This window comes from Rhipicephalus sanguineus, chromosome 6 (genome assembly GCF_013339695.2).
Source record: "Rhipicephalus sanguineus isolate Rsan-2018 chromosome 6, BIME_Rsan_1.4, whole genome shotgun sequence".
In the NCBI taxonomy this organism is placed as follows: Eukaryota; Metazoa; Arthropoda; class Arachnida; order Ixodida; family Ixodidae; genus Rhipicephalus; species Rhipicephalus sanguineus.
The window spans coordinates 162,187,025-162,200,433 of record NC_051181.1 but is presented as its reverse complement, the minus strand read 5'-3'; the positions used below and the strand labels follow the sequence as shown (position 1 = coordinate 162,200,433).

The 13,409-nt window shown below is 47.5% G+C and overlaps 1 protein-coding gene across 4 annotated transcripts in view; it reads left to right on the top strand.

The window, feature by feature from the left end:
* LOC119396947 (SR-related and CTD-associated factor 4) overlaps positions 1-9,315 on the top strand; it is a 122,696-nt gene extending 113,381 nt beyond the window's left edge. For all 4 annotated transcript variants that reach the window (XM_037664336.2, XM_037664338.2, XM_049417283.1 and 1 more), the window contains one exon: positions 5,509-9,315. In XM_037664336.2, coding sequence (XP_037520264.1) covers positions 5,509-8,540 — 3,032 coding nt within the window. In that variant the 3' untranslated portion in view covers positions 8,541-9,315. The remainder of the gene's footprint in view (positions 1-5,508) is intronic.
* The last annotated feature ends 4,094 nt before the right edge of the window (positions 9,316-13,409 follow it).

Genomic DNA, 13,409 nt, shown 5'->3' with positions numbered 1-13,409 from the left:
GACACATACACCAGGCAACCCGTGTACATGTCGTTCCTCATCGTCTGGTCCCTTGTGTTCTCTGGTGCTGTTTTACTGCATGAACCAACTATCCCTGTATAACCAACTATTTACTGTAACCAGCTATTTACTGTATGAACCAACTATGGAAGAATTGATGTCTGGGCAAGTTGGAATTGGTTATGCATCTTCGAAACGGGCGGCACAAAAAGAAGGACAAGGGAAAGACTACACACCACAGCACTCTGCTGTGCGTGCTCTGTGGTGTGTAGTCTTTCCTTTGTCCTTGTTTCTGCGCCGCCCATTTCGAAGATGAACCAATTAGCCTAAAAATACGTCTTTACAAGCAAGGATTCCCTACTTTGCTTTCCACATGTGGCACCGGCATGCTGTAGAGGGGCTATTACTAGAAAATGGAGGAGCATAAAAGTCACAGATGTGGGATCAAAACATGGTGTTGTGGCAGGCAAGACTTAGTGGCATCAACTTGCATTGCCATTGTGATAATATGCTGCATACCTACTCCCCTTTTGACTGCATGAAAACGGTGGCCCATGCTCAAAGAGGAGGCGGGGGTGTGGTGCGGAGCCAGACAACAATGCAAAAGACCTTGTGTTTTCTCTTTTATGTAATAGTTTATTAAATGTGTGCCGCTTCACATTTCTACTTTCACTGCAACTTCACTGGTGTTTTTTTAGGTAAGCAAAATTAATGGAACTCACTTTAGATGCATTCAGAATACATGTTACTTAGGGCTCTCTTGGACTGGTGTTGACATATTATAATCATGTGGACTCACTCGGACTTGGACTCTCCAAAATTACAGTCACCGTGTTGGTCAGAGTTTGAGTAAAATCATGTGAGTCTTGTGATAAATGAACATGCCAACCGATAGAATGAGTAAGTCTTGCTGTCATAAAATAAATTCCTCACCTGGCATGGAAACATGACATTTGAGGTGTAACTGCATCGTTCTTAATCTAGCTTGGCCCCTAGTATGTTTGTCTTGAACTGCAGTGCAATGCTGTGCTCTTATGCATCTCTCATGCACATCGTTTATAATAAAATCTGCTTTCTTGCACTTTAGTTCTCTGCGAGATAATGTAGATACAAAACTCAAATTTCATCTGTAGTGCATTTGTTTAACGTAGCATGCACAACAGATGAACATATATCTTGGTATACGAACCGTATCGCTGTTGCCGTCATAACTCGAGTGTGATGTAGAATTGTTTTCTGCCTGCTTTGTGTCGGCAGAATTGCACAATACAGTGCTGTGCATGCGAACTACTCTACCTGTTTCACAGAAGTTATAGGCACACACTGGGGCATTGTCAAGCTGCAGGTTGTGGAGTGGCAAGAAACTTTCTGCTGTACTTCAGTAACACATGTTTTGTGCACAAAGGTAATGCCAAGTGGTAATTAAGTACACAAAGATTCTATGAGGTTTTGACATCAGTTTCTTTTTCCTTTTTGCATCCTTCATTTGGACGTATCCATGATGAGGTAGTAAACTTGAAGAACCACTGACAGCCACGAAATTTTCATTTGTGACTTTTATGGTTTAATGAGCAGGTCTTTGTCTGGTAATCATGAAACTTAATTGTAAGTGCTCTGACATAATGCATGATTATTGCTAGCATAGTTAATTTGGATCAGTTTTGGAGTCCCTTCAGTACAGCTACCAAAAAATCATAAACTACCGCCTCATCATGTGATCTGTTTTGGTGTCCTTTCAACATAGCTTCCTAGAATCAAAAGAAACTAGCACTCCACCATGGTGGGGTGCCATAACATTGCGTACTTGAACTTTGGGGACATTGATAGCTTGTTTTTTAAATCTGATTCGCCTGGTGTGGGAAGGCATGAAACATTGAGAGTGCTGTGGTATCAGCTATGGTGTGACTGACTAGGCACGTTCTCCTGTCGAAATTCCTGTCTACTTTGGGACACCTGCAATAAAATGATGCATGACACACCTGCCTATGACCCACTTTACAGTCGAAGAGTGCACTTCGTCAGAAAAAAAAAATCCTACTTAAAATGCTGCTTCAAAGTATTAAAACGCCGCTGGCGTAAGCAGCCTGATGAGAGCGAGGAGGAGAAGGATAAAAGCCCCACTCCGCGTCAATCCAAGTGGAGTTTTGTGCACCCCACAAACTCATCTGTAATGTCGAGAGTACTTGTGGAACGGTCGAAACGTCGCAGGGCGCCAGAGCATTGACTAAACACATCATATTGATGACAATGTTGTGTGGTGCAGCCATCTTATGTAGGCATTGATGCTTACTTTTAAAGCCATATTAAGGGGCTTTGTGGCACAAATTAAGCATGTCGTTTTTATCGCTTCTTCTGGTACTGTAGAATGCACCGATAATGTCCATATGGCTATGCCAAAAACAAAATTTTTAGTTTCACTTCAATGGAGAAACAACTTTTACATTGAGCTACAGTGACTGTTTCTGTGATTAGAAGGGATATTTCATCACATGGCAGTGATGAAAATGGCTGGGTGTTTTGATTGGTTTGACATAAGTCGCACATGCTATTCATATTGTGCTAGCAATGCCACACTATTTTGCACGGATAATTATAAAAACATGTTTTATACTCCCTGAGCTGCAAAAGGGTTTCTGTTTTTTAAATATCAAATTCTGAAAACAATTGTGAAACAACGTTAGGTGCGCTGCGCAATGGTCACCATGAGGCAAGACTTCCGGTATGTTTCTATAAGGGGAGCACAGTGATAGGAAGCAGTCAGTGACGTCAACAGAAGAGTGAAATGCAAAAGGTAACATTTTCTCAACGTCTGCTGGTGTTTCAAATGAATCCTTGCAGCACAGCCATGAGATAATCAAAACAATGTGTTTCCATTGGGTGCGCCTTGGTACAAGAGGCCACCATGTCAAAAATTTCGGCACACTATTGTTGAGATTCATTGCACAGCCAATGATGTCAAAAAGAACTGTGCCAAGTTTCGCTAAAAAAATTTTATTAGGAAAAAGTTATGCTTGCTTGCATATAAAAAAAAAAGGAAAGCAAAAATAGGTTCTGCGAAAATCAACAAAAAGGATTTCGAACAAGTGCAGGACTCACATAAGATGATCAGGAGAGCTAAAATATTTTTGTGTGTAGCTTGTTCCATTTTGGGTTTCTTGCTTCTGTCTGTTTTTGCTTGTGTGGCAATTTTTTTTTTCTTAACATGCTTTGCATCATCAGTGCTATGACAGGACACCTTCGCAATGTGCTGCTGATAATTTGTGAGGCAAGCTTTTGTAGTGCAGAGGTCAGGTTCTACGCCAACTTAGATTAAGATATCGAGTCTGCCTTTGTTCCCATTGTTGAAGTGACACACAGTGTCATTTAGAGTTAACTTAATGACTGGAAAGCTCATGTGCGTGTGTTTGGGAGCTCTTTCCCAAGTCACACCCTATAAACACTCGTTGGCATTCTGCTTTATTCTGTGAGGGCATTTCTTCAGTAAATCACCGTACACTATACTTTGACTCTGCATTACTGCAGCTGTACCCCACATTAGAGTCCGAAAGCACTCGCAGAACCACTCTCTCCAGGTCCGTCGTGCACACCGACTTATTTGTATTGATTGCTACCTAACCTTCGTATTGTGTGCCTTTGCACTCTAAGCTTCCCAGTACTGAGGTTGTCAGTAAGAAAAAGTTGGCAGCAGTGAGCAAGCACATGCCATAATAAATCTGCTGTTCTTTTGGCATCGACATGAACCTCCCAGAACATAAACACGTTCGAAACATTATGCATCCACCTGGTTGGAAGTTAATGATTTTGAATTAAGAAATTATGCATTAAACCCCTTGAAGGATTGTTACATCTCTTTGCATGATATTATTTTTAAATAACCAACAAAAGCTGCAAACCAGGGCATTATTATGCTGCACACAAAACTGGCGCTTTCAGTTTGTTTCATAGGCGCTGTATGGGTTTATATTTCTTAATGCGTCTTTTGAAAGACACATCGTAAGAAGAAACTTTTTCCAGCCAGTTGTTGTCTGATAAATTATGCACCAAACAAAGTAGAAAATCAAATGTTGACATGTTGAAAAACTTCTGAATTTTTCACTTGACCTCATATTATAAGGCAAACTTTAGGTGGTCTTGCTGACTTCGTGTCATTCCATTGTGGCTTTGTTTGCTTATTAGTATACTGTATATGTAAAGTTGGGTAACCACCTTTGCAGCAACATTGCTTGACATGTGCACCTTGTGCGTGGCTTTTACAAAGCAAAACACTGTGAAATTTTTCTTTAGGTAAATTTATGTTTACAACTTTCACCTTTTTCACGTAGGGTTCAATGACTACAAGAGCTCGTGGTATAGATTCAGAACAGAAGCATAGCGAGAAATTTTTTTTTGGGGGGGGGGGGGCCGAGTGGGGTCAACAATGCTTTATGTACATTCGTGCGTGCATTTCTTTGTGTGCATGTATACATACGCATATAAAATTGACAATATTGGGGGCGTTGAATCCCCACCCCACCCCTCCTCCCTGACTAGTCCAGTGATCAGAAGGATGTGCCAAGAACATATCGGGCTTAGAACTATGTTTTCTGACTGAATAGAACGTTTTCAGAGTCTTATAATTCAATATTAAAGTGCTTCTTCAGCTCCCACTGACAGCTGTGAACAGTGATGAGCAGCCATAAAGGCTGCATCCTGAAAGTTGTATTTTTCCCCACAGTACTTATTAAGGAAGAACTTGCTCTTGCCCTGTAGTTTTAGGGGCGAAGCTCCTTAAGGCGGCACCCGTTCGTCCCTCGTAGTCGTCGTAGTAGTCGTAGTGCGTAACCAGTCTTACGGTTTGACCTCCAAGGTGGTGCCGGTGGGAGATATTTCCTGTGCGTTGTTGAACAATAAAAAATTCACAGCGTGCGCGTTTACTAAAAGCCGAATTCTTCTGTCTCTCATTCCCCATTAGCAGCCATTGGCATGTTCCAGTAGGAAACGTTAGTAGAACTAGAAGTGTAAGTGTTAGCTAAAAGCCGACTTCTTCTGTCTCTCATTCCCATTAGCAGCCATTGTTTACCTCCAAGGTTATGCCTGGTGAGATTTCTCCTGTGCGTGATTAAATAATAAAAATTTTGTTCAAAACGCCGTTGATTGATGAAATAAACCAACGAAAGACGCCAGATGTTTTGTAAAAGCAAAACGAAAGAAGGCCAGATGTTTCTAAAGCAAAACGAAAAGACGCCAGCTGCTTAACGAAAGACGCCAGATGTTTTCTAAAGCAATGGTTTTCTAAACAATGAAAGTTCACAGCGTACATGTAAAATTAAAGTGAGCTGCAAGTCGTCATAACTCATCGAACCTTTAGTATAAACGCGCCCGATCTCACGTCGGTGATGATGTACTGGGCAGAATTCACGGAAGATTCACGGTTTACCGATGAACCTTTGCAGCTTCGCCCACTCATCATCATTCACTCCGTGGATATGCTGTGATTTTTTTAACTGGTTTTGTGTGCACACATTGCAGGTATGATGCCCTCCCAGAGCCTGGTAATGCCTCAAATTCAACTGCCCATGGGTGTGCCTCCTCCACCTAACCACATGCTGATGGTGCCACCAAACACTTCTCAAACACTGTTGGGGCCTAGTGCTCTGGGGCTGATTCCTCCACCCTTAAGCCTGCCTGGGACTGCTCTTGGCCTGCCCCCCCTTCATCCTCCTATGAGCCTCCCTGTCACCTCCCAAGCAGCAGTGATGCCCATTGTCACCACAGCAAGTCCAGCTACTTCTAGTGCTCCTGCGACAACTGTAACTCAGCCACCTGCAGCAGCAGCACCTGCTGTAGCATCTTCTGCAACACCTGTCGCAGAAAGTGAGACAACTGATGTACCCATGGCCATTGACGGTGATGCCACGCCCACTGATGAAGATGGCACAAGTGAAGCAAGTCGCCTTGGTATGATCCACCCTCCTTCTGGGGAACCAGTGGGCAACGATAAGGGACCTGTTGAGAATGTAAAACCTGCTGGAAGCGATTTAGGAGCGGCTGCTCCCCCTGGTGGATTTTTGCCTCTATCTGCACCACCTGGCATGCCAGGTCAGTTTGGGAACCATGGTCTGCTGGCAAAGGACAAAGTTGATGCTGGCTCAGTCAAGGAACCAAAATCTCCGGTGGCTGTATCTAGTCATGAAGCACCAAGTACAGATGTCAAGACTGAACAATCTGAGAAAACTGATCCTGAAAAGATGCAGCGGGATGAACAAAGTTCAGGGCAGCAGGTTGCTGAGCCAGGACAGGAGGCTTGTGCTTTTGATCCCACAGTAAGCTCATCGATCCCATTGCCTGTTGGACTGCCTGGAATGCCTTCACCGCCTGTTCCACCCAGACCATTTGGAAGTGCACCTGTACGTTTCAGCGGACCACCTATGTTTCCCTTTGAGAACCCAGCTGATGGAAGACCTGGCATGGAATTCCCTGGTTCTCGTATGATGGGCCCTGATCCAAGAATGATGGTTCCCCCAGTGGGCGATTTCCGTCCGCCCAATCCACATGATCAGGCCATCATGGGTGGACCAGGGGAGCAGAGGATGTTGGGTGGCCCTCTGGAACAGCATATGCTTGATGGACCTCCAGAAGCAAATATGATGGGCGGTCTCATGGAACACAGAATGCACAGAGGTCCTGAGCCGAGAATGATGGGAGGTCCACGAGAGCCGCGAATGATGAGTGGCCCAATGATGGGAGGACCACCTGAGCCAAGGATGATGGGTGGTCCAGAGGAACTACGGATGTTAGGTGGCCCTCCAGAGCACCGAATGATGGGTGGTCCACGTGATCACAGGATGATTGGTGGTCCAATGCAAGAGCCTAGAATGATGGGAGGGCCTCCTGACCACAGGATGATGGGAGGCCCACCTCCAGACCATAGGATGATGGGAGGCCCGCCTCCCGGCCATAGAATGATGGGAGGCCCACCTCCAGACCACAGAATGATGGGTGGTCCTCCAGACCATAGGTTAATGGGAGGTCCTCCTCCAGACCATAGGATGATGGGTGGGCCCCCCGACCACAGAATGATGGGAGGCCCGCCTCCTGACCATAGAATGATGGGAGGCCCTCCAGATCATCGGATGATGGTTGGCCCACCGGACCACAGAATGATGGGAGGTCCTCCAGATCATAGGATGATGGGTGGGCCACCAGACCACAGAATACTGCCAGGGCCACCAGACCATAGGATGCTCAGGCCGCCCGACTTTAGATTAGGTGGTCCTCCTCAAGATATAAGAAATTTGGGGCCCCCAGAACCTCGAATGCCGGCACCCGGTCTCCGCATGCTGGCTCCTAACATGCCCCCAAATATGCCCCCAAATATGCCCCCAAATATGCCTCCAAATATGCCTCCAAACATGCCTTCAAATATGCCTCCTAACATGCCTCCTAACATGCCTCCTAACATTCCTCCTAACATGCCACCTGTGATTGGGGCCGGAGTCACAGACGGGAAGCAACCCGAAGTAAAAGGACCTGAAAGTCAAGAAGACGCACAAAACAAGTCCGCCGAGTTGGCTGACAAGAAGAGGAGCGAAAACGGAGAAGCGTCGAAGGAATGGAAACCTCCGGCTTCCGCGCCGGAGCCATCTAGAGGACCGAATGGGCCAGCAACAGAAGAGGGGCAAGGCAACGGCGAGCAGCCGTGGAAGCAGCCCGGGGGTTTCGGTTTTTTCGGGCCTCCTCGGTCGAGGTTTAACGAGCCAAGCTCTGGAAGAGACAGTGACGAGGGCGGATTCGGAGGCGAGAGAGGCGACCGGCGTGTCTTCACAAATGCGTATGGTGAGTCTTCCGATAGGCGACGAAGCAGTGGCCGCGAGCGAAGAAGCCGCTGGTCGCGAGAAGACGAAGAGCGTGACCGTGAACGGTCACGGTCGGAGCGCAGTGAGCGAGACCGCAGTGACCGGGACCGGAGCGACCGTAGGGACCGGGACCGCAGCAAAGACCGCAGCGACAGGGATCGCGACAGAGAACGAGATCGCGACCGAGAGAGGAGCGACCGCGACAGGGACCGTAGCGACCGCGATCGGAGTGATCGGGACAGGAGCGACAAGGATCGGGACCGTAGCGATCGGGACAGAGACCGGAGCGACCGCAGCGATAGGGACCGTGATCGCGACCGGGACCGGGATCGGGATCGCGACAGAGATCGTGATCGGGACCGTGACCGAGACAGGAGTGACCGCGACCGAGGAGACAGGGATCGGAGCGACAAGGAGCGCGGTGACAGGAGTGATCGAAGCAGAGGGGACCATAGCCGAAGTCGAGACCGTGAGCGGAGCTCAAATCGAAGCCACAGCTCGCCGGAGCGGGCTGCCACTGCAACGGCGGAGACGAACGGCGAAGTGAGCAGCAGCAAGCCGAATGGTGGGAGCAGCACTGCGGAAGTGCCTTTGCCGAATGTGGAATCCAAGGGCCCCGCCTCCAATGTGGAATCCAAGGGCCTTGCCGAGCCGGAAGCACCCAAGGAAGCTGCGGAACACGCGAAGCCCGAGGTGAAGGCGTGATCTCTGCGCGGCTTTCTTCTCGGCGTGATGGCCGAGTGAAGACTACTTTGAGTGCGTGAGTGTGTGATTGTGGGAGCGTTGTGTATATAACAAAAGAGACAGCTCGGCAACATGGGACGAAGCAGGGCTTTGCCCGGGCCTGAGAAAAAAACTGGGCTTTACGGACTGCCCGCGTGCAGCAAGAGTTGCCCACCGACCCTGCGGGTCGCAAAACCAAATAAAACGAAAATAGCGCGGTGCTTGTTTCTGTTGCACGAAACATGCTTTGCCTTTTTTTGGTTTGCCCGCACCTCCGCTGGGTGTGTATCTGAAGAAGCAAGATACGATCAATGTTACTCCTCAGGCTCTTTCTACAAGAGAAGCTGCCTGCGATGCACCGTCAGCAGCCGCAGGGTAAGTGACGCCCATTCGACACGACACGACCACGACTCCTGCTGTGGCCCCAACGCCTACCCGCTGGACTGTGAACTGTTGATCGGCCACGGACGCTCGACGCAAAGGTAGACTCTTCCACCACGGCACAATTTCGCGGTCGAGTTGCAATTGCCTTTTTTTTTCTTTTTTTAAAGGAACCAGACTGCCTTCGATTTGCCCCAGGAAAGCAGAAAGTGAGGGTTTGCCATATTACATTTGTCTTGGTTTTTATTGTGTAATTTGGGGCGATCGCGTCGTGAGGCTTTTGTTTTACGTATAGAGTAAGCAGCAAGGTTCACTCTAGATGCATTCGTGTATAGTGTGTTTCCTCGGCAAAAATAAATACTGCTTCTTGTCCGCAGTGTTTTTCTAATCTGTACCGGGTAAAACGGCGCGTTTCGGTAATGGGGTTTGGACAGGCATATCTCTGTGCGTAAATCGGTGGTTTTCAAAAAGTAGCTTAGTCTTCACTAGACATGACCACATAGCTGCTCATGACCGGTATGCCGACATTTATGCCGTGTCCTTGTATCGACTTCCTTGCGCTTAGGGTGTGCTAAAACCGCATCTGCACAATTGCATGACGTGGTTAAATGACGAATGGCCGGCTGTGTATGGGCCTTGCATTGTAATACATGGTCGATCTCGTTTATTGATCAGCGTACTAAAGGGTAGCCATCATGAAGCACTTTTAAAATAAAGGCGTGTCTTGCGTTGGTGCCGTTCCCTTCCTACACACCAGGGGCGTAGCCGGAATTTTTTTACGGGAGTTTGGGTACAACCGCATTTTGTGTATGTGTGCGTTTGTAACATATGCAAAAGTGAAAAAATTTCGGGTGAGGTATGAAACGCCCCCTGCCCACCCTGGCATGCTAATGTGACACACGTATGTACATACTTTGACGGGTTACGACTGACATTTGAAGCAGATAAATGAAGGACGCCGGCCGGTCCTGCCTTTGCAAAGCCACCTCATGTTAGCTTTGTCTTCTGGACACTAGTCTCGTCACTTCAGGCTTCGTTTTTGGAATTATGTGATACGAGTTATCGCGTGTCATGTAAATGCAGACAGAATAGTGACGTTCCTCTGATGTGAAAAATGCCTATTGCGTGCTGAGAGAAACTTCGAACATTCGGCCGCAGATGGCTTGGCGTTGTGCGCCGATGTACTTGTTTTCAAAGAACTGTTACATCTGGCTGCACTTTGCAAAGTTTTGAGGGGCCCCTGCAACATGTCTCGAAGTAATCGTCGAGTGACCTCACTGAGTTCATTGCCTCACGAATCGACTGCCCTCAAAATGTTTACAATCCGTGAAGTATGAGCGGAGCGACAGGGATTTGTCGCGCGCTCTCATTTCGTCGGAGTGGGCACGTTCAAAGCCACACGGGGGAAGGCGGGTCCCTTGTTCACAATTAGTCGTTTGAATGTGAAAATATTCCATTAGTAGCCGTGACGATAGGCGCTTCTAGTCAGTAATGTGATGATCCACCAAGGCATTCGAGCTCGCATTGGCTTTCCCGACATCATTCTGCTGCTACTTAATTTTTATAATTCTAGCTTTACCTATGTAGGGTACGTCACACTCCTTGCTAGGTATCTTGTAGGTAACTCCTGAAAATCTTGACTTTTCCAAAGGGTGTTTCACGCGTACGAGCTTGTGTGTAATACCCCTGTCACACGGGCACCCGTGAACTCCGTTTAACTCCCTCGTCTTTTCCTCGAGGGAGATGGGGTTCATGTCACACCGTCACCATTTCGCTGAGGAAGTTAAATGGAGCTTTTAGTGGAGGGAGTTCGGTAATGACCATTTCGGCTCAATGGAGTACTCTCGTTCCCAGCCAGCTACTGCTACGCTGAAAACCGCACTAGCAAAATCGTCCTAATGAGCTCAATTATAATTTTGCTCTTTTTTGCGTAGCATTTCACGCCCCGTAGTGTAAGTTTTTAGTTGTATTTTTTCGGACATCAGCGCTTGTACTCTCCACACCAACGCCTCGCCAAGCCGCCGCTGTGAAGCGTCGCGCCATATTTGTTTCTGCACGTGTGAGGCGCACGCACAAGCACTGTGACAGCAATGGTGATTCCTAGCACTTCAACACACAAAAACACGTTTTTGTTGCTTTAAAGGCGACTACACAGGCAAAAAATTGGACGTTTCGACAAGCGCAGCAGCGCTGTTTCTGCCCCATGCGGCAACCGTCAAAAGCTTGTACCGAGCCGTGTAGCATGGCCACAACTCAGTTCTGGTTAAGCTCCATTAAGGAGTTCAATGCGGAACGGAGATAAACAGAGTTCGGTGGTGGCCGTGTGACGGGTAAAAGTCTGTTTGTTGGCCCGTGTGCGATTTCAATGCAGCAGGTACGAGAAACTCTAGCAAGTGTTAATACATGTCTAATAACCGTGCTCCATGGACGGTGCACACGGCAGCGGTAATTCACGTCTAGTGTGGTACGTCATAGTCGTAACGAATATTGCCAACTAGAGGTGACAAGCATGCATGCAACCTATACCTGTGATCAAATTGCGGCTTGCCTGACGTTTTTTGTCGCGGCTGTGCAATTTTTCGAAGAAGCCCTGCCCTTACGTCCAAAGCCGAAACAAAGCGTCGTCGAGCTTGTTCGGACTTTTGTCGCAGACGTATACATAACCTCCACAGTAGCTTCGCCCCCGTAGCCAGATAATGTTGCTCCTAGCAGACACGTGTTCATACCATCGCTAACATTTGAAGCCACGGAAAGCACAGAGGGCGTTATCTGTATTTAGTTGAAGTGCAATAATTATGCGCTACGGGCAAAGTAAACGAAATATTTTTGCGCCATGTAGTTCCTGAACTCGCAACCTCATTAAACACATCTTTTAACACGAAAGTGTTTATGCCGGGGTCCACCACGGCTCCACTGACGCATTTCCGTCACGGATATGATGTTGTAAAATATAAAGACTAACTAATGGCAAAGAATAAAAACTATAAGAAAAAGTTCCGTCACCGGGCGTCGAACTTACGACCTCTCGATCGCCAGCGCGATACGACTTCGCCACAGACGGCATGTTCTCTGCTATGCTAACGGCGAGCTATTTATGTAGTACATTTGCCGGTGGCGGCACTCAGATCGTCGGTACAGTGCGTTTTCGTTATCACTAGCGAGATGGCGCGAAGGGCTCGAAGAGCGCGCTTTAAAAGTCGTCCTCCACGCGGATTAGCGCGCGCCTCGACAGGGCGTGGTCACTCGTGCGGGCGCTTATCTCGTGATCTCGATGGTTTGTACGTCTTGCGCTCTGCCTGCAAGTTTCCGTTGAGAGCACGAAGGTCACCTCGCTCACTGCAGCGGCCGCTTTTGCGAAAGGAGCTCGCTGCTCACACAGAAATAAGTTACAATTATGACAGTTTTTGCTCTTCCTGTGTATGTTCGTTCCACGCGTCCTTTCTGCTTGAGCAGCGCGTTGCAAGTTTCGAGCGGCTTGCCGTTCTTCGCGTAACATTACAATTTGATGCTATAGCATTCATTCCTTCGCGCTTGGGGCGAAGGAATGCACAACAAACGCTCAACTACGTCTGTTAAGACACGTTTCACTTTCGTGTTATACAGATTACTATGACAGAGGGATCAGCCTTTTTTTTTTTTTTTTTTGTCAAGCTGAAGGAAGTATGCCAAATTCATTGTTGGAAATATGATATACATGCTTCTAACGGTGCAGTGCTGGGAAAAATGTCGATGGTTGTTCTCGATAATTTAGCGATACTATAGTCTGATACAACTTTAGAAGGCAGGAGAGGCCCCGCCCAGACGACCGAAGCGCGGCAGCCGATCGCCTCCGCGAATAAATAGTCCCGCTCATGCACGCGCCGATCTTCTCCGAAGGCGGTGCCACCGGCCGTCCCGCTCATGACGTCAGTCCCGAGTGCGCACCCATTAGTGCAGGCTTGTGTTCATCCGCCTTTGAGGAGGAAATGCCGCTGCCTTCTAAAGTTTTATCCGACTATAGTTCGGCATATGAGGGTAGACGCGCAGTGCCAAATGAGCACTTCAGTAACGTCAAAGGAAATGCAGCTGTGTTTTTCACGCATGTTAAGAGACATGTAGGTGAGGACTGAAACCAGTAACGAAAAATAAGGTTGAAATAAGGACCCTGTGTTTTGAATGCTCAACGACCTGAATAACTACATTGTCTCTGTGGAGCAATGTCGGCATTTTCGAAAGTTAACTACAAGAATGTATCACCTCAAACCATATGCTTTTATTGTCAGTCATCGCAGTTATGTTACACAAACAAAACGCAAGAGTAGCCATTGGTGGCACTACTGTAACGACGAAAGAAAATGTCTATCTAAAACGGTTTGGCCCAAGAGAGTTAATAATCACGATGAATGTCAAAATAAAAACTGGGGCAGCTAAGCACTAGTGGTGCGAAGACTGAGGAAGCAGCGGCCTTGTGAATGAACATGGAAGACAGTG